The sequence below is a fragment of the Anser brachyrhynchus genome, assembly GCF_964034855.1.
Source record: "Anser brachyrhynchus genome assembly, chromosome: 8".
Lineage (NCBI taxonomy): Eukaryota > Metazoa > Chordata > Aves > Anseriformes > Anatidae > Anser > Anser brachyrhynchus.
Window position 1 is genome coordinate 23575393 of NC_137702.1, and position 25927 is coordinate 23601319.

At 52.2% G+C, this 25927-nt stretch overlaps 1 protein-coding gene across 1 annotated transcript; it reads right to left on the reverse strand.

Annotated features, from left to right (window-relative positions):
- Positions 1-1858: 1858 nt before the first annotated feature.
- TNFSF4 (TNF superfamily member 4) lies at positions 1859-17653 on the reverse strand. The gene is made up of 4 exons (XM_080601740.1): positions 17547-17653; positions 9762-10004; positions 5435-5477; positions 1859-4081 (listed from the first exon to the last, which is right to left on the reverse strand). The coding sequence occupies exons 2-4, from the start codon at positions 9975-9977 to the stop codon at positions 3723-3725; spliced, it is 618 nt and encodes a 205-aa protein (XP_080457866.1). The 5' UTR covers positions 9978-10004; positions 17547-17653; the 3' UTR covers positions 1859-3722.
- Between the last annotated feature and the right edge of the window lie 8274 nt (positions 17654-25927).

Genomic DNA, 25927 nt, shown 5'->3' on the forward strand with positions numbered 1-25927 from the left:
GGACCTACTTGGTGCTGAAATTGTGAGGTTGATGTATACTTTATGACTCAGATCCTATGCAGGGTTAAATGGTTGTCTTTGGAGGTATATTCAATACCAATTTTTCCTTATAAATAGCAGGTCTCTAGATTTCCAGTGAATACATATGAATTTTGGCTTACAGCCGGTAATGAAAGCAATTATTAGGAAAGTACAGTTGTGCCCACATCAAGTTTTGTCTTGCCCCAGCCCTCGTCCTGTTTTCTCTCTGAAGGCACACTGATGGAGCACCTTGGCCAGTGGCCCGGCTCCGCACCCGGGTGCCTTGGCTGGCTATCAAAGAGCTGCATTGGCTACCAACCCAGCAAACCACAGTGACAGGAAAAAGTGCAAACCCATGGGTGCGAGCGTGTTTGTGCTTGGGAGCAGCTCTAGCTTGTAACCCCCTTGGGACAACTTCGCCTCATTAAGAGGTGAGCAATATGAGCTTTCAGAATGATGGGTACCGGCTGTCGTATCTGAAAGGTAGTTGTGCAAGGCTTTGCGTTAGGAGGAGGAGATGTGTGTTTGCAGACGTCTGCTTCACCGAGTGTGGGTTGATAAGAGAAGCACTCCTTCAGTCCTTCCCTCTTCCTGATGTCTGGAAATCCCAAACAGGATCCACAGAACTGCTTCTGGCATCACGTCTCTCCCCTGGGACAGGTCAGGCAGCCCCACCGCCTCCTCTTATTTTCCCCTGGGCTCCTGGGCAGGGAGGGTGAGCTGAGTGGGGCTCTGCCTGACCCCGGCTGGTGCCTGGGGCTGTTCTGCCCTGGGAAGCTGAGTGGCTGCAGCAAGCTCACTGCTTAACACCTTAATGAAACACATGCCTTCAGCCTCCAAAGAGCTTGCCACACTGCTAACCCTGGCAACCAGACTCTGCTTTCTGCTGCCTGAGCTGGACAGGGCGAGCTTTGCAGCAGGGAGATCGGCTGCGCTTTGCACATTGCAGAGTCTCATTCATTCTCTCTCGCTAGTGAAGTGGACAGGCAATAGTCGTGACTCATGCTGGCTTGATAAAATGTAAATGGTGTCTAAAAACCACAGGTTCATTATCCACCATTAGGCGTAACCGTTTGTGGTAGAAAATGCAATGACTTTTTGAGGGATGTGAAAGGAGATTAAATGTTTCTATTTGTTGATTCTCAGACCTGTAGTGCTCTGCTCTGCTCTCAGCTGTTTCCTCTCAGCTAGGGAGCAAGAGCCTGGCAGATGATGGGCACAGATGAGGCTAGCTCCTCCCCAGGGGGGACCAGGGCTCTTCCATCAGCTTTGCCACCCTGTCCCTTATTTTACACGGGCAGGGAGCCGAAAGAGGTGAAATAGAGAAAGGAATAAGCAGTTTATGCAGTAGTTTGGTTCAAATGAGATGCAGCAGCAGTGGAGATTACTTCAAAATTGTGGAGGAGTCAGTAATTACTGGCTGATGACTGTATTCTGTGTAATGGGTCTCACAGAAAGGCCTGTGAGGCACAGGTCAGGAGGTCCCTATGGGTCTGGGAAGCAGAGCGCACTGTCCCTCCAGAGTTGGGGACTTTCTCCAGAAGCTGCCAGCTCCAGGCCTTGCACTTCAGCAGCTCATGCTGCAGCCGTCTCTGAGGGGAGACCCAAAAGCTCAGCACAGTGACGTGGATGAACAGAGCTGTAAGATGCAACTCTAGCACCATCTACAAGCTCCTACAAGGCCATAGCAGCCCCAATAGCAAAACCGAACGTTTCCCCTGTGCAGGAGACTCTTAACTTTGTGGAGAAAGGGGCTGCAAGACACAAACAGAAGCTGATGGCTTAGAAACTTACTGGTGAGGATAATTAGTCCCTTGAGTAATTAAGCTCTGGAATGGAATTGTTTCAACCTTTATTTGAAGGCAAGTGTGTGTACATGTATATGTAGGTCAGAGGAATCGGTGTGTGAAAGTTTCTTACAGTTTTCATACTGGCGAACATGTCTGCTCAAAGACAGGGAAATGGATAATTCAGCAGGGTCCCCCCTCCCTGGAGACACCACGAGGTCAAAAATGAAAGTTTTATTAGCTTTTACAGAAGGGAACACATTCTCACTTCACCTGAGGAGTGTGACAACACCCAGCTGGGGTCTGAGTGCCGGTGCCTGGCAGTGGCAGTCAGGAGTAAAAGCCCCAAATGCCCCTTGCAGCTGGGGAGCAGCACACTGTGGGCGCAAGCCAGCCCACAGCTTCTCAGTCCTGAGAAAAAGCTGAGTAACTGCTTCAGCCAGGGAGGTTTCCCCTGGGGCTGGGGAGGGATGTTTGTGAAACCTGCCCACAGCATTGTAATGTGCACGGGAAAAGCTCGCCGAGCCCCAGATTTCCTAAGGTGCCTTTGACACCTGTGCCTGCAGGAGTGGGCGGCCGGGGAGCCGAGGTGGGTGGCAGCACGGTGCCCACGGAGCGGCAAAGCTCCAGAGCACTGGGAGCATCTGCAAAGAGCTTAGCGCCGACAGCCTGAAGTCTCAACCCTTCCCAGTGTTTCTAAGAAATGCGAAGTAACATTCGTATGCCTGTAGTATAAATACATAAATAGTTTCAAACAATAGACTTTGGAGCGTACAGTCAGCGGGCAACTGCTGAAACGTTGCTGGGATTCATTGGGAGCCAGGCGGTCAACTCGCCCTTGAAGTCTGCCCCACTTCAAGCAGAAATACAGCAGCTGCTGGCTGTGCTCAGGGCACGTGAAGGGAATGGCTGAGAGCAGTCTGTGCCTTGACTCTGGCAGAAGCCAGGCAGGTCGGTGCACGGGCATGTCGTGGAAGTTGGGTCTGTGAACCTCTCCGAGGTGAGTACCTTTGCAGCAAGGGCTGTGCTGCAGGACCTATGTGAATCCTCCCAGAGATGCGCAGACCTGCAGGTTTCACTCGGTCCATTAGAGACAACCCACCAGACTGAAAGCCTTCATCCTTTTCTTCCAAATTTTGTGTGCCTGGATCGTTTTTTGGTTGAGCCAGTCTGCGTGTGTCTGCTTGAGGGAGATTGTCCTTCAACTTAACACCTCTGAGAGCTGGTGTCAAGATGTAAATGTCCTACCAGACACTCCTTTGGCTCAGGCTTCAGTGCTCTGCCAACAGCTGGAACAGCCAGCAAGCCTCCTCTCTCAAAAGCTGTTCCTACAAATCTCATAGTCACTGCAAGGCCTGCATTCCTGCTGTCCAGTGCAGTCAGATCACTGCAAAGAAAGTCCCTTGTTGCCTCTTTCCCTTCTCCTGCCTTGCCAGGCAAAGGGCTGCTAAGCAGATCTGTTCTCCTCATTCTCCAAATCTCTTTAAGGCACTTGAGGTGTCTTCCTGATTTAACAGACCTTTATTTTAGCAAATATACAGAGCATTTGTACTATATGCAGATACTGTCAAATAAATAGAGAAACCCAGAGTTTCTCTGAATATGAGCTAAGCTTGGGTGGCTTTCTTTGGCTTTCATCTCTGTTTTCCTTGAGGACTCCACACATGCCTTTCTCCAGCATCAGAAAGATCCATCCTACTGCATAGAGCTCCAGAGATGAATGTGGCATGCACTATGTAAAGCCCATTTGCACTGTGATTTACCTGCACTCCAGCTGAGGCTTTCCACAGCCCCAAAAGGGGAGGCTAGAGCAGTCTGCCTGTACAAGTACAGCCTGTGAGAATAAGTCTCCCACATGTGAACATATCAGTAGGAAAGGCTGTACTTTACACGTTACATTTCATGCGTCATCTTCTACAGGAGGCAAAAGACGGGTTTTAGTAGCACAAGGCTAAATGACAACTCCATGACAGTGACATTCAAGCTGGTCCACAGGGTGATGTTATCTTGAGCAAACAAGTAGAGCATCGTGATGAGATCTACCGTGCTGCTGCTGCCCTGGATGGTTTGCTCCCAGAGGGGCTCAACGTTCTTGTTTTCCGTCTTCCGCATCATCAGCTTCAGTGAGCTGTTGTCATCCAGGTCGGGGGAAAGCTTGGCCTTCAGGGACACCAGGTAGGGGCCGTCACAAGTGATCATGATGGAGCCGTTCCGGGTATGTATAGAGCCTAATTCTGCACTGAAATTCATGGCCACTCCTTTGATGCTTTCACCTGGAATGGAAGAGAGAAAAAATGATCCCGTGAAGACAAAAGTCTTCTTGGAAGGGGGCAGTTTTGTACAGACTGCCTGCAGGAAGGGTGGAAAAATACAGGAAAGGCAGAGACTGAACTAGAGAATAGGGCAGACTGGAGCTAGGATATCACCCATTCTAGACATGCGCGGTCTGCAGTGGAATTTTCCAGGTTCCATTCCTGAGCAAGCTGTGTCTTTGGACTAAATCTTCAGTTTATATGAATTATTCCTCCATGTTTCTGTTTATACACTATTTATTTGCTGTATTTCTTAATTACAGTACAGATGTATTTACGTAAGTAAGTCATCCCAGTGAGTTTAGAAAATACAGCTTCCTCGACAGAACAGAAAATAAAAACAGTAAATTAGAGAAGAGGAAAGTTTTCAAAGCTGGAAGAGAGAGGAAAAGAGCTTTTTCTGGGTGGGTAACAAAATTTCCTGTCTTTTGTGGGGGTATTTTTTGAGAAGACGGGATAAAAAAGCAGTGTAGAAAGGAACAGAAGAAATGAATGTACACGGAGCAGAATCAAGGAAATTAAAACAAAACTCTAGCGTGAAAGGTTTTCTCCTGGAACAAGCAGTGACAGTTCCCAGAGCTACTCAGGAAACATCCCCCTGCTGTGCCACAGAAGGGCTGGCACCCTGGGGATGCTGACGAGAAAACTTCACCAGAAGGTCTCCTGTCAGGCAATACAGCTGCTCCGAGCTGAGGGCAATTTCTCAAGCTTTTTTTTTCCTCTAGAACCATGTGTTTCTGTTAGGTTAGCGTCACTGTGACACTTCTAATATTCCCTGAAGGTAAAACTGGCAGCAATGTTTTAAGTATGACTTGAAAATTTTAGTAGCTCCTATCGCCAAGGCGTGTCACGGGGCAAAACACACAATGTGCTCAGCACGCAGAGCGCTGCTATTTCTGCCACCATGTACGCTCACTCTTCCCCAGGAAATCATTTACATTTTTCATAAATCAGGAAATCATTTACTTGTTTCAGAAATACCCCAAGAGCATGCTGTGCGTACTCAGTAAGTTCTCAAAAATGCGTTTTTTGTACTTTCAGAGTGAATGCTTGCTTCAGTGTGTAAGTACGGACTGCAGAAGGCCACTCCAATTTCCCATGTTTCTTCCCCTCAGGGAAAACCCCGATGCTTGGTTTAGCACCTCGCAGCTCTGCCCCTCATCCCCCAGCTCTCCTGGCCCTGTCCTCTGCCACCGCCGTGACACCAAGAGCTTCACAGCCCAACAGGCAGCTGGAGCCCCCGGGGCACCGAAGAGACCCATCCTGGAAGCATGAGGAGCACCCCGAGGGACCCCAGCCCGGCTGCCCACTCACCTGTGTAGCGGATGTAGGTCCACAGGACTTTGTCACTGCGAGGCTGAAAAAAAGGAAGAGAAATCCTCATTAACGCAGCGGGGCTGTCGCTTCTGCCGCTTTCGCTTTTGTTTCCCTGCTGGGAGCGGGGCTAGCTGTACACCGTATCCTATTAGCATCATTAGTATTATAAAGTGCCACTTTGAGTGCTTCCCAGCCAGTCCAACTTTCACCTGGGTGCTGAGCACACCAGGGAGATTTGGTCCCACTTGGAAAAACATCCAAGTGAGTATTATGAAGCCGAGTCAAGCAGCAGGGAAGGACTTTGGGGTGCAGAGCCTCTCTGCATGAGTTCCTCGAGTCCGGCTGGCAGCCACGGGAGCCCATCAGCAGAGCTGGCTGTGCCCCGGTGTGTCACTCTCATGCTGCAGGGCTCCAAGAGGTGGGTCTGGAGTTAGGGGCGCAGAGCAAGAGCTCTTGGTGCATTCCTTGTCCTCTGGGTCAGGCTGTTACAGGATGCGTGGCTCCCAGTGGCTCCCTTACAAGGGCACTAAGATATGATTAAAATTGGTTTGCATTTTATGAGAAAAAGTGAATGCAAATGCAGAAATATGTATCTTCATGATCAGATATGCAAAACACCAAGCTTCTATATTAGATTTTTAAATCTGATCTTTGCATCTCAAACCCATCTCTCATCTTAACCACAGGAGGCCCAAATCTGCAGTCTCTTCACAACCACAAAACTTCAGCATCTTGCCTGATTAAAGAGTGAAAGGTTGGGCTGGCTGCTGTGTTTTCTTCTCTTTACCTATTCCATAGGTTTCCAGCAGGAAAGATGGGCTGGTCAGATGTGTGTCAGGCTGCCTTTTATCTATTTAGTCCATTTGTTACAGAAACGAGAGCAGCCTTCTCACTCTGAGCAGAGAAATGGTGCTGGAAGTATCGGACTAGAGAGTGAGCATAGACAGGCAGCTCTGCGGGTTCAGTGCTGCGCCCTGGCAGAGGCAAGCAGGGAAGGAAGGAGGTTAGAGCAAGACCTCTGTGACAGAGGGCGAGGTGAGTGCTGGGTGCTGGTGGTGGGAAACCTCTGCTCTGGCACCCTCTAGTGCTGCTACAGCTGATGCTCTGCCACTTGCACCACTGGCAAAGCTGGATTCGACTACCAAATAGAAGCTTCGGTTGCATGATCACCCACTGGCTCTGGTGGAACCGTCTCCTCTGACATTACTGATCCTATCCGTTGCCCCAGCAGCTCGAGGCTATGCATATACTGTTTGTAGGTGCCTAAATGCTCAACTCTTTGGCTCAGCAGCTGGGATTTCCAGGTAGTTTCCCAAGAGATGACAGCTAAGTGCAGGGCTGCTGAGCTTCTGAGGTCAAACAGCATCTACGGCAAGCTGGCCGCTCTGGCCATCAGTGGGCAGAATCTACTAACCACAGACAGGCTGGGGAACAAACTTGTGGCCACTGTAAGAATGTCAGCTCCGTTGTCACTACGGCACATTGCGTGTTTGACATGTCTCTGCTGGTTATTGCACAATCTCAAAGGACTTTGCAATTAGCTCCCAATAAATTTTGCTGAGGAGAGAACTGATCTGTAGCACTGGGAGGGAGCTAGTATCAAAGTTGGTCACCCTCTTTCTCTGTTCTGCCTTGTAGTGACTGTATCAGTTTCCCTGCATCATTTACACACAGTTTCCACATCATGTTTGCCTGTTTGGGTTCCCTGAACATGAGATTTGGTGCGGCCGTTGCCAAAGACCTCCTGTCCAGGACATTGCTCCTAGCGCTGTGTCATGGCAGAAGTTTTAGGATTAGGTTCGTATTGCATAAAGTGCAAGCCCCTGGGGATGACAACAAAGCACGCTAACTCAGAGGACTGTTGAAGTCATGGTCCTGGCCCTGAGTGTCAGACAGACTGAGCAACTGTGTGCTGGTAGTGGCTTGTAACTGCTCCAAACCGGGAGATACTAGGATTACGGCCGTACCTTCCTTACCTACATTGAACTTCTGCAAAATTATTCGCCCTGCACCTTTTCCTGCCCTGTTCAGGCAAAAACATCTTGTGATAGATCATTAGGAGCCTTTGAACTCCCCATGCTTGCCCAAGGTGTTTACCTTGCCTGCATCCACCACCGGGGAGTTTCATGCCCTCTGACTGTGCCTGCAAGTGGCCTGCCCTTGGTCTTTTCCCAGCTGCCTTGGCAAGAAGAGGTAACTCCAGCAGAGATGGGAACTCACGAGCACTGCAGATACAAAAGCTGACTACCGATCACTACAATTTTTAGTAGCTGCTTGTTTGGAAATCACAGCTGAGGCTTGCTCTCCAAGCTGCATCGTGATACAAACCAGCTTGCTGTACATTTTTTTTGAGCGCAGTGCAGATGCTATCTTTTTTGAACGTGTGTTATTTGCGCTGTGTTTTCACTGAATACTCCAGGGTGTCTTTTAGGATATGACAACAAAAAGTAATCAGACGTGCTCTTGCTCTGAAAAAAACCACAGCTGTGTCTGGCTGTTACGGCTAGCGTGGCACTCTCCAGCCCTGGGAGCAGAAGGAGCTTCCCAAGAGCAGGGACAGCCTCTTGGTCACTCCAGTGGACCAGCTCTGAGCCTGCCCCAAGAGTCAAGTCAGATTAGTACTGCTCCTTCTGCTGTAGGCATTTATAAGGTCAGTCCACAGTTATCCTACCAAGCCCTGTAATTCCCATGCTATGAAATCCCCCCAGGTACAGCCTGGGAGACCTTCCCGCACAGCGTGGTGCAGTCAGAGCAGGATGCCGTGGCTGTCTGCCTAGAATAATGGAAACCGGCTCTCAGCCTGCGCTCAACAAACATTTAAAACTGAAAGGGTCCTGTGGTGACTCCCAGAGCCTGGACTTTTCATCTGCTGCAGTCGCTGCTCCTTAAGCGCCCTGATTCAGTCGTTTCTATTGAGGAAGAGGAACTCCAGGCCTGCACCGTGTACCCTTCCCAGCTGCTGGTGTCTCGGGTTTGTAGGGCTGACAGACAGCAGTGCCAGCCCCTGCCATCGTCCTTTGGAGGAGGAGGATTGGAGTTAACATTTTCACAGAATAGAGAGCTACTGAGAGACAAGGAGTCACAACCAGAGCGTGACCCTGGAGAGGTTTCTGCATCTCGAGCAGGGCGGGATAGCTTGGCCTTCTACATTGGCTTCCAGTGCAACTTGTCTCAAAAAAAAAAAACTAAAAGGAGAAGAGCAGTGAACTGAATGAAATGTGTTATCTTTTAGCGTTATCAGTGCTATCATTCTGAAGTTTAACAAGTGCTGTGAGGTGCAGGCCAGTGAAACTTGCATGCAGCATGAGGGTTTTCATTAAACAGCAGGGGACCCAGAGCATGAGGCCATCTCTCCCTTGCAGTGTTATATGCCTGGCTTGCTTCTCTGCCAAGCCTAAGTGGGAGGAAAGAGTGAACTCTGTTAAGATGAAGCACAACATACTTCACAGTGTTAACGTAGCTCTTGGAGAAGATGTGGGAGGAGAAGTAGCTAGTGCTTAAGCGGCACTGAAATAGCAGGAAAAAGTTGTTGGCAATCCACCAGTTTGCAAACACACGAAAGAGGAAAATGTATTTGCTGCATTTTTTTGCTAAAATCGTGCAAGTCTCAGGCATTTCTGTTTTGTATATTGTTTGCAGTGGTGTTATGTATAAATGAAACTCTCTCTGGTCACATAATCAGAGTCTCTGTCTCTCATGTGCACACGCAGGGGCACTTACTGTCCTCTGCAGATACAGATGACTACTCCCAGAGCCCAACACGTGCACAGGCTGGGAGCATGGAAAGGTTTAATGGGTCTTGCTAGAGCTGTCACAAGCTAGCTTGTTTTCCGACATATCTACCTGCACATATAGTATATTTTAACATGTCAGAAGATGATACGAGCAGCCTGGCTTCTGATCCTTCAACTTGTCCTTATTAAAAGCAACCATCCACTCAGATAATCCCTTTTAATTAAAGCGAATACATGTCAGTCACTGCAAGTCAGCTCCACCAATAGCTGCTTATGTGGCGAGGCCAGAGCCGCGAGGAGGCAGCCCTCCTCCCCTGGGGCTGGTTGGGCTCTGGCGCTGCTGGGCAGAGTGCTTTCCTGGAATGAGCCCACCTCCTGACAACCTGTTCCCCAAAGCTCACCTTGGCAATACTGGGAGTTGTTTTGAGGGCAAAAGATATAAAAAATGAGCGATAATTATTAAGGAATACTTTAAATACTTGTGGCTAGAATGGGGATAAGCCTAAAAGCTTTTTTTTTTCTTTTCTTACAAAAAAGCCCATACAAAGGTTTACAGGCCAGCAGACAATGGGTGGAACATGAGCTCTTACCGTCGAGAGTTGCAGAGAATCTAGGCCAAGATAAACCAAGCAGGCAAGCAGTAATATCCACTGAGCAGCCGCAGACACGAGGTGCAGCGTGTTCCTCCTAACCTGCCCTCTTTTCCAGCTCTTCCACTCATCGCCACTCATCATGCCAGCAGGTTCTCTTTCGCGGTCCATCTGATCGTCTTGCTTTCTCAGCTCCGCATCTGGCTGTCCGTCCATCGCAGCCACACTGCCAGCAAGCACAGCCTGGGGAGCACGGGGCAGAAGAGATAGGTGTTCCTGTCCCAGGAACAGAAATGAAATGAACACAGTGCCTTCAGGAGAGGGTTTTATGTGCACCGAGAAGCAGGCGGGGGAACTTCTTTGTGACTAATCTGAATTTCCCCTTCCTTTCTTTCTTTCTTTCTTTCTTTCTTTTTTTTTTTTTTTTTTTTTTGGTGAATGTGGGGGCTGATTTGTTGCATCCCAGTTCAGTTTTGAGTAAGGGCCTTTGAAAGTAGATGTGTTTATGTCTTTCATAGCTTCAGCTGTGGATCTCTTGATTATACATGACGTTTCCAACAATAGCTAAGAGTTGGGTGGACACTGATCTCTTTGCTCAATCTTTTGACAGTAAAACCTCTCATCTTCCTGTTCAGCCTCAGGTTGGGGGTTTACAGGGCTGTCTGCCTCCCTTGTTGGTAGTATATGATGCTGCTGAAATCTCAATAAAGAACCAATTAATAGGAGGGGATGTGAGTGAGGCAGGTAGATAGCATAAAGAACTAGAGACAAAATGTGCACCCTCCATTTCTCCTCGCCTTTGTCTGCTAGCTTTATGGCTGTGGGATGCTGCATGAAACTTAAGAGGGAGAAAATGGAGAACTGCTCTGGGAACATCCCTTTTTGCACTCACTGAAACCTGCAGTCTGGGGACGGCACTCGGAGGGACACCCCTGGGCCATACAGGTTTCCCTTCTGGAAGAGGAATGCCTGTTTCTTGGGACACCAAGAACTTGAAATGCAAATGCAATTTTTCCTATATGTGTCTAAGGGATTGTATTAAATGCTCCTCTGTTGTCCCTCTTCCCAGCACCTCCCTGTTGCTTGGTCTTCTTGTGACATTCACGTGTGACGTAGGGAGCTGATGCAGGTCAGTTGTCTGCAGCAAGGGCCATCTCCTGTGCTCATTTCAGTTGACAGGCTTCGTACCCTCTTTTGGGGCTGTCCAGCACTGCTCTTCCCACCAAGCTTTCAGCCAGAATTTTTCTGCTGTAAATTAGCATTTTGCAGCTGAAGTCAGGTGCTACCTCCTCCTGCTGAGGATCGGGCCCATTGGGAGTGTTATGTGTGTCTGTCTTTCAGGGTTGAGCTGTCAGAAGGTTTCCCTTCCCAAAATGTTCTCTCTTAACCTGTCACAAGGCACATGTCCTTTTGTCAAACGTGTACCCTGCATGCACAGAAAGCAAGGGTAATGTTCTTTCATGTCTTTTTCCATTTGGGCAAGGATATTTCTTGTAAACATGAACTGAACAAACTGCAGCAGTTGGGTAAGCAAACTGCTATGAGGACACCGAGCTCTCAACACACTTGTTCTTGAAAAATAACCTCCGAGTTGCCAAAAGCTGATAGATCGAGTCAGGAATTCACTCTGGTATTCGCTCTGGTCTCAAGAACAACCCGAAAGTCACGGAAACATACAGAAAAATGTTCAACTTTTGAATTTTCCGTTGTTTGGGTGCATAGAAATTCTCATTCCGCTTTTGCCAGCGGCCATTCACCAGGGGTGCTGGAGCCTCAGGCTGAGCCACAGCCCACCGAGGGGCCCACGAACCTCCCTAGCCTTCTTTGCTCATCCCCAAATATGACAGCAGCGATGGTGCTGCTTCTGGCACGTCTCAGGGCAGACCCCATCGCTCACGGCCCCCATGGCTGAAGCAGGCAGGCACGGAGGAGCACTGTGGGGCCAGAGGTGCCCCGTACCTGCCTTCCTACCTGCAGCGAGAGCCGCCAGCGAGTGACTGCAGAGGCAGCCGGTTGCAGGTCTTGCACAGCTTACCAGAAAATTTGTCTGTATTTCAGTGGGGAGTCACAGAAAGAGAGAGCAATCATCACGCCACGCCTGCCTTCCTGGAAGAGCAGACATTGCCGTGTGCCAGAGCAGCTCCGCCAGGGCAGCCAGGGCTGCTCTGCCCTATGCTCTCCCTCCCTGCTTCCTCCAGGAAAGGACACTCAGGTTTGCTGACGCTGCTTAGTTTCTGCAAAAATGCCAGGGGCGCCAAGCTGAGACATTCCCAACTAGTGTGATCCCATAACTCTCACATTTCTGAGCGAGCCTCTGAAGCAGACACAATCTCTCGCCCATCTCCCTCCCTGACTTTGGATCTTGCACTGGTTTTGTTTCTAAAAGAATGTACCCTGAAAATGTGGGTGGAGGTTGTGCATATGTATTTCTGAAATTGCCTCGTCATTTCTGTACTCCCCCAGTGCAAGTGTCGCTCAGCCTGGGTTAACAACATGGGTAGCACCGTGGATCGAAAGCTACATTTCAAGTAATGTCTCTGGCATCGTGTCCGAAACAGGAAAGAGGACAGCTCATTCAGCAGCAGCATGAACACCTATGCACAGACAGTCTTCGTAGCTGTAATCACCTTCATCTTGTCCGCCTGCCTTGCCTACGAAAACCCAAGTGCATGCAGATTTGGTGGCTTCAGACGTGCTACCAGAGCTCCTGCCTGCCCTCCTAGAGGAAACTTTCCTGGCCTTCCTCACCCTGCCGCATCTCAAACTGGCTGCACATGCTTGGCAGCTGCCGAAATTGGCTGCATTGATCAAAATTATTTTGATGAGGGAGGTGGGGGCAAGCTCTCTTCCACAGGGAGCCCAGGCTGGGAACTCTTGGGGTTTTGCTCAGCCCTTCCCAGTCATCACTTCGTTCTAGTGGGCAGGCTTAGGTGGCTCTGGGGCTCTGTGAGCCTGTTGGCTCACCCTGCAGCAGCCTCTGGTTGCCTGGGCATCTCAGCCATTTTCCAGAGAAATGCCTCGCAGTGCCACTTGCAGCAACATTATTCCAGCAAGGACTGAAGGAAACCAGAGTTTGCTACGTGTGGCTTGCTGGGGCTTTTGTTTATTTATTTATTTATTTGTTTGTTTGTTTGTTTTTATGAGAGTCCCATTTGTTACATTAGGCTATTTCTGAGCTTTCCCAGACCAGAGAGCTGGAGGTTTTAAAACCTTGGCTGAAGCACGTCAGTCAAGGTCGAAGCTAGATCCTGCAGTGTCACCTCTGTACCAGGTCTCAGAGCCCCAGCCTGACAGTGTCCCTGTGCCACGGGGCTGCTGTACTCCAGCCTTTGGGACAGGGTAAAAAGCATCCTGACCATGGACCGCAGCTCGTGGCCCACACGGAACATCCCACATGTGTGGGGTCTAAGGCCTGACAGACCCCATGGGCACCCTCCTCCTCGCTTCAGTTCCCATTTCCCAGGAAAGTACTCTTAGCACCCCAAAAGGAGGAAATGGGGAGTTGTACGGGACAGACGATCTGAACTTCTCAGAAGAATAGTGGAACAACTGATTGAAGTGTTTGTAAACATCTAGAAGGAAAAAGGAAACGTGGATTTCCACAAACAAAAGCTCAGGGGGTCTTGTGTGGAACAAGGCAGCCCCTTGGGCAGAGGAGAAGCTGTGGGAATTCAGGGAGCCTTTAGGAAGAGCTTTGGCTCTCTTTTTCATAATGTTCATGAAGCACAGTCTGTACAAAACTGTTGCTGGGTGGAAGTGGAGCTGTTTGCGTGGTTATTGATGGTTTGGTGTCAAAATGAAAGGGCATGGTGTGTCCTCCTGGGACCTGCCCGGACTTCATCACTGCTCTGCGTTTTTGGAGCTCAGACGTGGCTGACACCGTGCTGGGCAGTGCTGCCGCTCCTTTGGAGGACAGGATCTTACCTGGAGACTGCGGGGTCCCTTGGGAGTAGCCTGGATGCCAGCCTGTCCTGGCGCATGCCGGGGAGCCTGGGATGGGGTAAGGAAGAAGCACTTCGTCTCGCAGCCCTTCCGGACACAAAGCTTTGCTGCTGCCCTAGCTGTCCTGCACAGCTCGAGCTCAGCTCACAGGCAACATCGGAGCATGTGGGGCATGCTCATGGGTGAGATCTGGCCTCTCAGCTCTTCCTGGTCGTCTTTGCCTCTATTTTGAAGGGTTGGCTTCCACCTGGAATAAATTTCTAGCAAAGCAGTGCTGTTGCTCTCATTGCTGCAGTCAGGTAGAACATGTCCAGTGCTGTGCTGTCCTCTTGTGTGCAGCTGCTTTCCACCAAGGCTGTCTTTGCCTCGAGGATAACCACTCATACAGTTTGATGTAGCACAACAGTGGGAAAAGGCAAAGGAAGCCTTGCAGTAATGTAAGAGGGGAAAAAAAAAGTGAAGTATAACAGACAGCATTTTCATCCAGGTCTCACTGCTCGGTGTGTACCTAGAGGGCTGCTCTCTTGTGTGCCCCAGCTAATGCTGTTTAATGCTTCCGTCCACTCTAGAAATAATTTAACTGAGCCAGATTTGCTTATCAGGGTGAAAGATTTTTGCCTAAAAATGTTATGAACTCCAGTTTCTTTGTCTCACAACCATGCAAACTATTTTTCACCCTTGATTTCATTTCCGTGTGGCGTTTTCTCCTGCTCTGTGCAGATAGCCACTGGCTGATAATGCTTCATGGATTTCTGCCAGCAGAGGCACTGAGCCAGTAGGAAGGAGGTTGCATTAGTCAGGCTGTTTTTGGCAGTGTGAAATAGCGAAGGACATTGTGAAAATGCTGTAAAATCACAAATAAAAATGTGGACGTTTATGGGGAGGCAGGTTTTTTGGGGGAGATCCCAAAAGCATGCCCAGCCTCGCGAAGTGATGTTGCATTTTACCTTCCCATGGCTCAATTTGTGGGCAGGCAGAAGGCTCAGCACCAAGGCAATGCCTCACCCCGGAGCGCCGTGCGGGGATTTTTCCCAGTGAGCGGCTTTATGGGAGCAGAGGAGCGAGCAGCCGACGGCTCCCCCCAGCACCCCGCAGCAGCTGCCAGCTCTGCTGCTGCCCGCGGCCATTTTCCCCAGGACCGTCACTTGCTCTGCCTCTGGTTGGATGCCGTTCACCACGATTTCAGCTGAGCGGGCAGGGGCTGCGTGTTGTTCGCTCTGGCACCTTTTAAAGGTCATACCGATTTCCTTTCCTTTTCCTCAGTAGCTGCTTCAGTCAGAAATCACACCATAGCATACCATTGAACCGTAAGATATCAGAAGAGAAAATCAAAGACGTATTTTGCCATTTTTCTAGTGAAGAGAAACAACAGTCTCTGGGGAAAAGAAACAAAAAAAAAAGGAAAGAAAAAAAAGACATGACTATGCAGCTCACATTTAGACAAGCTCTTGGGCTCAGCCAGCTTCACTCCCAGTTAGAAACCCCAGGGAGGAATATGAAGCCAGTGATGCCCTGGGTAGAGTTAAGGATGTGGTTTCTCTTGTGTGTCTGGCACTATCATCACTGGTCTGTCTGCTTCCCTTGGGAGCTCTTTGCTAAAAAAGATGCTTCTGAAGTCACTCCTCCTGCGAATGATGTTTTACTGCAGCTCTTGAATCTTCTTGTGGGTCTGCATTAAAGAGTTGGAAAAGGGTTTGACACCATACCTGTCCCAGCCAAGCCAGCGAAAAAGACCCCATGCAGTACCATTTCCTAATTCATGAAATGAGCCGATTTGTCCCTTTTCTAACCAGGACATGTGCGATTCCACTTTACGCGCCTCTCAAGATCAGCTTCATCAGCAAAGATTTATCCATCAGTTATGGGACTTTAGGGACTGAATCGAGGTCTGGTATCACCAAAAGTATGTTGACCGACATGATGCCTTATAGCATCCTTCTCTTGTACGCTATGAACTCTCTCCCTTTCTTGTTTTCTGAGTATTGTTTCATCATTTTTAGCAGCTGTCAGGTTAAACTTCTGGAAAAATAGTTTCCTCCACTGTTTCTCAAACATTTAAAGAGCTCTTGATTTTCCATTCACAGTCATTTAGTTGGTTGTTGGTTGTTGTTTTTTTTTTTTTCTTTTTTCTTTTTTTTTTTCCCATCTGGTCAGTTTAGGTCAAAATTTCCCCTGATTTATACTACCTCTGGTGAAACATCCAGTAGCTATATTACTGGCTGGGACTGCCCTCTGTTTGCTCACACTGACCATAATCAGATGGTGGTCACTACTCCCTCAGCAGATACCACTTCTCCAGTAATTAAGCCACCTTTCTCCATCCCACACAGCAGCCTCATGCTTGTCTGTGCCATTTTTCTGCAAGGAGGCATCTATCTGCAGCCCCCACCAACCCTCCCACAGCATCGTCGCACCTACTGGAGGGAAGTGCTGGTTGCTGGTGCTGAGCTGTGCCCGGTCTCAGCAGTTTTCTCTTTTTATTCTTTATCCTGTCTATTTTCAAAAGACTGAATTGCCTATACGCAGCTGGAATGAATGGCTGAGAAGTTGCTATTACAACAGTCTCCTAGGTTTAAGCTTTTGCTTTGGGAGAGACGAGGTCTGTGTATTCACAAAGCAAGCAACCCGTGGCTCTCTGCAGATGTTCCCTGAGGTTTTGAAGCACATCTAAAGCAGGTTGCGTGGTTGACATGGCACAAGCCTGTAACGCAGCAGGAGCAGCCAGTATCTCCCAGCTTCCAGAACCACCCCGCTCCCCGGCCCCGCGCATCGTGCCAGGCAGGAGCCCACGTGCACTTGCAGGAACAGCCCACGGGCGCTGCGGATGGCAGCACCCACAGCCGTCGCGCGGCCACACGTTTCGCTACGTGCGGGGCTCCACAGATGAGTGCGTCCAGCGGCAGCAAGAGCCCCGGATGACTAATCCTGGTCAGAGGTGCTCTCCGTATTACGCACCACAGCGCTCGCTCCCCGGTGGGCTTGAACTGGGGATGGCAAGCCCTGCCCGCCCCATGGTTGTCACCTTGCCAGCCCCCAGGGACACGGGCAGCCGTTGTGGCAGTACGAGAGCCGGGTATGAGCCATCTGCCCCCTGTGATGGGGGTTTGCCATTGACCCACGCGTTGTTCTCTTCCTCGCCCACCACTTTCACTGGTCCTTGAGTGATATTCAAACAGCCCTGCCTGGGTCCCCCCTTGGACACAGGACCATGGCGGGGCTTCAGGGCAGGTTCTGGGGGGCAGCTGGCAAGCAGGAGGCAAGCAGGTGTGTTTTCTTACCGGGGTCCCTCTGGGGAAGCCTGCGCAAGGTTGGTTTGTGTTGGGGATCGCTGAATCCAGCAGCCCAACAGAGGTGAGGCTGCTGCAGCTTCGACATCCCGGCAGTGAGGCTGAGCACGTGTGCACACACACCGTACATGCGTACATATACACGGCACGTGTTTACATACACGCTGCGTGTGTACGCCTCACACAGCGCGTGCATACAGATACACCGTTCGTGTGTATGTATACACAGTCAGACACACGGATCAACACAGGCAGAAAGCACAAGCCCTCACCAACAGCACCAGTGGCCTTATCCTGTTCCCCTCTCTGACAAATGGGCATGAAAGTCCATTAGCAGAAAATATATACATACATACGCCAAGGATGGTGAGACAGACACCCGAATAGCCCCTTTTATCCCATTTTCCTTCTCTTTTCCCATGCTAGTTCCTCCCCAAACTGCACTGATCCCTCCCTTTCCACCCCACTTTGCTTAGTCCCACAGGCATCCCGCAGTAAGTCCTGTACAGTCCCAAAAGGATCCCACGATAAGCCCCGTGTGCCTTTGGGCACTCACCCCCTCTGTTTGCCGGGCAGGCGGGGAGAGAGCCCCATTCCTCAGGGCGGACGCAGTAACCCAGGGGGTGTATCTGCCACCAGAGATGTTGAAAGACACTTGAAGAATTTGTTGCTTTTCTGCTTCTTTCCAATAGCTGCACCCTTCGGGACAGGTTCCTGCGCTGACACTACACAGACCAGCTGACTCCACGTGACTACAAGAACTGTGAGTTATAACTCAGGCATTTTGTGACATCTTTTTCTTGTTTAATTGCCTCTTCCATATCCAGCATTTAAGGATTCTTTGCTTTTTTTCAGTCTACGTAACATTTTTAGAACACTAAAAGGCTGTTTATTTTAGTTCCTTCTGCAACAGATTACTCAGACCTCAGCAGGGAAGGAGTTTGCACCCGTAGATGACTTTTTCCTACCAACATGCTCAGCCCCTGTCAAGGCTGGGATAGGGGAAGAGCCCACATCACCTTCTTCTTCCACAGCATTTCCTTTCTTTCATCACTGCTGCTCTGGGCAGGGAGGGAGCTGCAGCGGCCAAAGCCACCAGTTCATGTGGCAACACCCGGCACGGCTGCAAGGGCTGGGATGCACCTGGATTGGTGCAAAGAAACCCCCCCATGGCACCGAGGTGATGCAAAACCCCACTGCCCTGGCTCTGCTGTGGGCAGGCTCCCTGACAGAGGGAGCTCAGCCCCAACCCCAGCCCGTTACAGCTGCAGAGGGGCCTCAGCTGCCCAGGGATGTTCCCGGTATCCAAGGAGCCGAGCTCCAGCCCCCGCAGCCCTTCCCTGCCCGCTGCCTTCCCCTTGGGTTCAGCTCCCAGTGCTGCTTCCCCAAGCACAGCACCCTAAATGCCAAGCCAGCTCTCCCATGCTGGGATTTAATTCTTTCTGATCCCCTTCCCTGCTGAAAAAAAGGTTTGTATACAAAAAATGGCTTTAAAAAAATATGTGTATTTACACCAGCCTGTCTTTGCCTTTCTGTCCCAACTCTTAGCAACCTCTAGTGCCACACATGAATGTATTTATTTTGAAACATTAATGAGAAAAGTGGTTTCAAGCGATGAAGACTTGTCTTAACATGCTTAAACGCGTCTAACCTGGGCTTTAGCAGGTCCTAACCTAGGCCCTTCTAGCAGGGTGCACTCCCAGCTGCTTTCCCACTTCCCCAGCCCATGCCTGCAGCTGCGCCATCTTTCTCAGGGCACTTTGTGCCCAGCTGGGCAACCAGCAGCGCCCCTCGCTCTGGCCTGAGGAAGAGAAATCAACTTTTCCCTCCAGACAGCAGCATCAGGAAGGGGCCAGACTGCTGTGACACGGGGACAGCCAAGAGCTGTCCCCTTGCCCCAGCTTCCCTGCCCACGCGGGGCAGGAGCGCCCCTCTGGGAGAAGCAGGTTTTCCTCCCTGGGGCAGCGCGGTGCCAACCACAGCGCAGGATGTCTTTCGCTCGCCGTCTCCCCGTGACTCAACTAGGTCAACTGAAGGCAGTCAGCGAGCGAGCGAGGAGGCAGCCGTGGTGCGAGCGGGGGTTTCTCTGCCCTCATATGCCGCGAGCTCTGGTCGATTTGGGGCACTTTCCAGTCCTGATTTGAAGACGGGAGTGATGGAAAATCTGGCCACACTTGTGGGAGTTCCCCACGGGCCCCACCACCCCCAAGAGCCCCACTTGTGCTGTGATGGGAGCGAGCCCGACGGCTTGCCAGGACGGCTGGGACAGAGCCAGTTCGGTGCAGGGGGTAAGCGGCCACCACTGCCAAGCTGATGCGCCTCCTGGTGGCACAGGGGAGCGGGGAGGAGCCCGTAAGAGCCCTTGCCGGGTCTGAGGTGCCATCAAATCTCAACTGGTTTGCGCAGCACTTTGCCATCTCAAGGGTCAAAGATGCTCCCAGCCATTTTTCCACTTCCTCTGCTAATTCCTCTGTGTTTGGGTTACTCTTGGCAGGCCTAGCACCGTAATAACTGTGGCAATGGATAAATAATATTTAAGGTTATGACTAAGCAGTGGCAATGTTGCTGCCGAAAAAATGTAGAGCTGGTTAGAGATGTTGGTTAGTGATGGAAAATAAAGCCCCTGTGCCTTTATGGGGCACCCACACTTGTCTGCTGTTGTGATGCACCAGCCCTGCCTGGCGGGCTCTGCTTCCCCGTGGTGACACTGGAGCACGGGGACACTTTTTAAGCCCACTGTCCCTGAGGCATTTCATCAGGCCAGCAGGAGGGTTTGAAGAGCTCCCTTTTGATCTGTTTTGCTTTCCAGTATTTGTTTGATACGTTTGTTTTTCTTTTAGATAAACTGTAGAGAAATCAGCATTTTTGCAGGAAAAAAAACTTTTGCTATTTGGTGGCTGAAAAAAAAAATATTTTAAAAAATCCCAGTGAAGTTCAGCTGATAACACAGTGGAGTCATCTGCGTAGTGCTGGGAGCGGGCGCAGTCATGTCTCTCTACCCAGCGATATCATCAATACTGCTATGACTTGTGCAGAATATAGGATGGAAAAAAACAAAAGTGCTAGTGTTGGCTGGAAATTTTCAGGTGGAGTGTGTGTCTGCAGGCAATGCCATTGCCAGCTGGCAGCCCGGTGTGACCAGCAGCCCTAACCACACAGCAACCCCTGGCTGAGAGCCACACTTGGGTGCAAAAACTCCCCTGGCAGCCAGAGAGAGCCCTGGCCCCAGGACGGCAGCCCTCAGGTGGGGAAAGCGGAGGCAGAGGGGCTGCTCCAGCCTCCGGCGGGGAGACGGAGGGGCCTGCCCTGCTGGAACAGGGGCTGGGGGCTGCCCGAGTGGCCGGCACCCCAGCAGATGCTGGCTGGTCCCTGCCATCCAGCAGGGGTGGTTGGTGCTGGGCTGCTGGCACTTCTTCGCCCCATGCAGAGCCTCTGTAGGCTTTTAATAACTCAGTATGGATGTAGTTAAACACGGGGTAAAACAGGCTGCTTATTATGTTGGGGTGGTGGTTGTATTTGTGGGGGATGCCGGTCCCTCTGTTTCTGTGCTGGGTCTGCCGGGAGCCCTAGGGGACAAAACAGGCTGGTTTCCCTGCAGAGCAGCTCTGCCATGCTGAGTGGAAGCAGGGAGGAATTTGCCACAGTGCCCTGGTGAGGCCCCAAAGGCAGAGCACAGTCCTGCGGCTGGGCAGCTGTGGCAGAGGAAGCTGCGGGAGCGAGCCTGGCGAGCTGTGTCCGTCCATCCGCCTGGAGCCCCTGCCCCCTTCCCTCCCCACCGCTGCTCACTTCCATGCCTCTCTTGTACTTCTTTTCAAGTTGATGCCTTCTGGTCTCAAAATACCTCTTGGCAAGCCTCTGGTTACCATTTAATCCAGCAGCAGATCATTTGAAGTGAATTTTGCTGCTAACTGCCACAAAACACAACCTGCATTTGGGAAGCCCTGGCTGAAGGAGGGCTGGGCGAGCACGCAGGCTGCCCGCCCGCGGCTTTTCCCAGCCCAAATCCAGCCCCTGACAAGGGGGCGATGGGTGCGCAGGGCCGTGTCCCTTGGGTGCCACGCTGCTGCTGGCTCAGTCGGCTGTGGTGTGGACGGGGAGGGAGCAGGGCTGAGCCCGCAGCCACCCGGACGGCCACACGCGGGGAGCCCACCCGCAGCTCACCTCTGGTGGCTGCCTCGCTGCAGAGGTGTGATCTGGCCGTGAGTGAAGGAATGAAGTTTTTAAGTTGGCTTTAAGACTTGCAGATGTGCAGAAACTGCTGGAGGAAGGTGCTGTCCGGGAGCCAGCTCATCGTGCAGCTGCGGCGCTGTGCTCGGGCACTTCCATGTGCTGCCACTCAGCACCGAGTCCCGTGGCCCAGCTGGCACCGACTGCTGAGGCAAATGAGTTCAAACAGCTCAGGTTCCCTGTGGGTTCCTGCAACACGAATTCCTCAGAGTTACTGGATCCTGACTTCCTCTGGGACTCGTGCTCTCATTTACTGCATGCAAGCTGTCCAGGGGAGGATGAGCTACAGGAAATGAACTCGCGGCGTGGCAGCAGAGGAACGGCAACGGTCCTGTCATGCACCCTCCTAGGGTGCTCAGCATCTTCAGGAGGTCAGCAAAAGTGCTCCGAGTGCAGCTGGAGTAGCTGCCGATTCCAGCACATGTCCCGTGTTCCTGAAAGCAGCGCCGTGTTCCCATTCCGCCTATTTACATGTCGTGAGGGCCTTACCAGCAGTGAGGGGCTGCAGGCTGCCCTGCACCACTGTGTTGAAATACTGCCTCTTGTCAGGCTTGCACATGGGTCACTTTTCTTTGCTTCTTTGCCAAGATCCCCACCACAAAATACAGCTTGTCTTTGCAGCTGTTTTGAGGAGTCAGGAAAATGGTCCATTAATCTTTCTGTGATTTTTTTTTTCTTTTTTTTCAATGGAAGTCACCTGCAAACACGTCAGCTGCAGTGCACAGCATGGGCTTCGGAGCAGGCGTTGCTCTTGGGGTGTGAGATGGGGACACAGGCTCGAGCTGCTGTCACCACCATCCCCTTCTCTGCAGTGCCTGGAGCTGTGCCAGCATGGGGGAGGTCCAGCCCCAAAGAGCAGCTCTGAGCTGCCCTTGGCGTCCTGCTGCAGCCCAGCATCCCCCAGGCCCATCCCTGCCATCAGCTCTGCACTTGGGATCCTTATGGGCTGCGAGCATGGGAAAGGAAACCGCCCCGTTATCCATCTGATGTCTGCCCCAAGGCTCGGTGAGCCTGTGGAGGAGCATTTGGAGGAGCATTTCCCACACTGTGCAGATGGCTGTGGGCTGAGCACGACCTCGGCTGGGCTGGCCAGGCACTATGGCTTCAGGTCGCTGCTCCACAGTGCTCTGACTCACCGAGCAAGCGCTCTGAAAAAAAAAAACCTCCAGGGAGATGCACGCAAAGATCAAGATCTTAATTACCCAGACCACCCTGTCCTATCTTTTTTTTTTTTTTTTTTTTTCATGGACACATAATTTCCTGGCCCAGTCCATAACAAGGGAAAAATCAGCACCCTTGTGCCGGGTGAGACCCCTGGGTGAGCTCCAAGCCAGGGGCCGCCGAGGAGCAGAACACACAGCAGCCTCTGAGCTCAAGGAGCAGCGGGCTTCTGGCTGGTGAGCTCTGGAGGGAATCGGGCTCGAGATTGAGGTGCTTTAAATAGGAAACTCACTTCTGAAGCGAGCAGAAAAACCGCAGATAGGGACAGCGCAAAGATGTGGCTAAACTGCTGAGGAATTCCCCCGACAGAGTGCGCCACGGCAGCAGCCCCAGCGCACCCCAGCTGCTGCCTCCCCGGCCCCACGCTGCCACCACGGAGCCGCCAAGGCCCTGGGGGATTTCTGCGAGGGCTGGAGCAGTGAGCGGGGACTGTGGGAATGTGGGACCTCCTGCAGCACGGCGCCGTGGCTCCCAGTTGTCTGCACAGGGACGGTGTTGGCCCAGTAAGCCGAGTGTGACTGGGAGGGGATGCTGGCCCCGCTCCCTGCTATACTGCAGCATCGCATGGGGCTGGGTGGAGATGGACGTAATGGAGCAGCGGGATCCTGATGGCTGCTTCCCCGCGGTCACGCCGAGGCTGTGCTTCGCGGCCTTTCCCCCACTGTCCTGTTAAGCTGCCGGGAGCGTTGCTGCGTGCTGCTCCCTCCCTCTGTGTTTGCTCTGCTCGGGCTGGGCTCGCCATGTCTTCCTGGGACTTGGCAGCGACGCCCAGGGGTGCTGTGGTGCCCTTCCCTGGGCTTTTTGGGGTCAATGCAGCAGCAAAGCACTGAACAGCCGGCAGCAGTGATGGGCAAGGGCAGCGCTGGTTGCTCTGGAGGACAGGCTGAGCCCCAGCTTGCAGCTTTGCAGCAAAAGCCAGCTTTTGGAAACCCACCTCTGTGCCCTGCCCCCCCCCCCCCCCCCCAGCTCCATATATGCCCCACCCCCCCCCCAGAGGCATTTAGCCTGGCCACAGCCAGTCCTCCTGCTGCCCTGACCCTTCCCAGCCACGCGCTGACACTGAATCTCTCCAGGCTTTAGATGAGCTGGGGAACAGCATGCACCTGCCCCAGCACTGCAAGCACCTTGTTGTTACCCTGCCCCGAGGGAGCACGTGTGCCCAGACATGCCTCAGACATGCCTCCGTGCTCTGAAGGAAATCCCTGGTGCTGCTTAACTTCCCCAGGGTCGGCTTTAAAAGCAGCTACAGCTCCTCTTGCCTCTGACATGGGCAGGGAAGATGGGCTTGTGGTGCCCTCAGCACCCAGCCATGGGGTGAGCCTGGCACCGGCATCAGCCCCACAGAGAGGGACGTGTGAGGCTGTGACCCCATTTCCAGAGGGACTGGATAATTTGTTCTAAGAACGGATGGAAGGAAGAATCCATGACTAATAATCTTGGAGCTTTCCTCTAAGTTTAGTATCACAAAAACAACACGAAGAATAAAAAATGAGAGCAGGCAGTGAGTGAGCAATCTCCGGTGGCTGCAGGAACTAGTAGGCCTACGCCTCTTTTTTTTTTTTTTTAAATACTCCTTTTAGTAGTAGCAAAAGCCAGATCCATTTAGTTCCCGAGCATGAAAGGGGCAGAGGTGTTGGGATACCAGGAGCACACCCTTGCCACAATGCCAGCAAACACATTTTTGGGCTCCCCTTTACCCATGGGAGCCATGCTCCTTGCCTGTGCTCCCCAGCGCAGCATGCCTGGGCGCAGGCGCTGCCCCAGCCATGGCTCAGGACCATAAAGGCCACGCACGCAGTGCTGGGTGAGCCAATAACCGGCAGATACGGCGGTGGCACGGGGAGAGCTTGTGGCCCTGCAGAGCAAAGCCGTGGCTGAGCCTGAATCCAGCCCCGCAGGGCACTGCGGGAGAAGCCACGGGTGCCTCCGGGCTCATGTGAGGAGCTTCAGAAAGGGGAAACGTCAGATTATTCCCACAGCACATGCAGAAGCACGGCTGTGGTTAAGCACCAGCTCTGAGGTATTGCTCATTTGCATCGCGCGCTACCTCAGGCACTTTGATGTTGCACGTGAGGTTATGGTGCCCGGGGTGCCTGGGGCTCCCGTTCGCACCGGGAGGACGGCTCTGCTCATGCTTCTCACCGGTGAACGTGGCTGTGGCCGTCCGGGTGGCTGCGGGCTCAGCCCTGCTCCCTCCCCGTCCACACCACAGCCGACTGAGCCAGCAGCAGCGTGGCATCCAAGGGACACGGCCCTGTGCACCCATCGCCCCCTTGCCAGGAGCCAGCTTTGGGGCCAGGAGGACAACTGTGCCTGTTGTGGCACTGGGGAGGCTGCTCGGCTTAAGCCTTCGGGGTATTGCTGTAGGATGGGGCACAACCTTTTGTGCTGCGTGCTCCATGCCACCCCGCAGACCCACCTTCTGCAGGACCTGGCGGCAGACAGGGTGACAAAGCAGCCAGCAGGCAAGGGGCTCCTCGGCTGTGGGATTGCAGCACATGAGGATCAGGGAAGGCTCGGGGACAGTGCCAGGGATGTCATTAAGTCTCTCGGCGTGAGAAAGACAGAGCTGACCCTGCTGGCCCCCCAGAGTGTGTGTGTGGGGGGGGGGGGCTCATCCCTTGGGGGTCCCTGCATTGCCGTTAGGCACAAGCTGGCCCCATAGGCTGCTTACTGGTATTCGGGGATGTGAGCGCCAGCCTCCAGCTGGATGTTGCTGCTCTGTGTTAATCAGTCTCAGCTTTGTTTGTTTTATTTATTTAGATTTTTGCTGCTGAGGCTGAGTTTTAAGGCAATCATGTTTTCAGGGGCCAGCTCATCCCTGGAGCACCACAGCAGAGCAGGACAGTGCAGGTCTGGGACACAGGCATCTTGGCCTCTTCAATCCCAAAGCTACAAACGCATCCACCACGTGCACACCAAGCCCTCGGGAGCTGGGAACACCAGGCTGGGTGAGCCATAATGCCAACCCCACCGTAGGGCGACCCCAGGCTGAGCAACAGCCTGCGAAACGCAGCGCCTTCAGCGCGGCAACACCCGGCGTAAGCGTTCGTCAGCAGCAGCCGGTGAGTGGCAGCGGCTGGAAGGGGGAGCAGGGCTGTGTGTACATGCAGGCGTGCATGCACACGGGTGTTTGTCTTTGCCTCCTTTGTTTTTTCCACCCGTGGGCGTCCCAAAGACTCAAATAATGCAAATCGCACCCGTCACTGGCCAAGTGGGGAAAGGGGAGCCGGAGCCCAGGAAACCGCAGGGAACATGCGAGGCCAGGGGGTGCAGCTGGGCACAGGGTGCACGGGCACATCCTCCTTGTGCCCAGCCTGAACCCACTGCGCGCTGCCTGCTCGTGGGGCGTGCAGCAACTTCCACCGCACTGCCTCGTCCCACCCCAGCGCCTGCCACACTGTTATTTAGGTTTAGGCCTGAAAGCTCAGCTGGCAAAACATAAATCAAGCCCTGCACGCTGTGTTTTCCTGGGCAGATCCAAGAAAA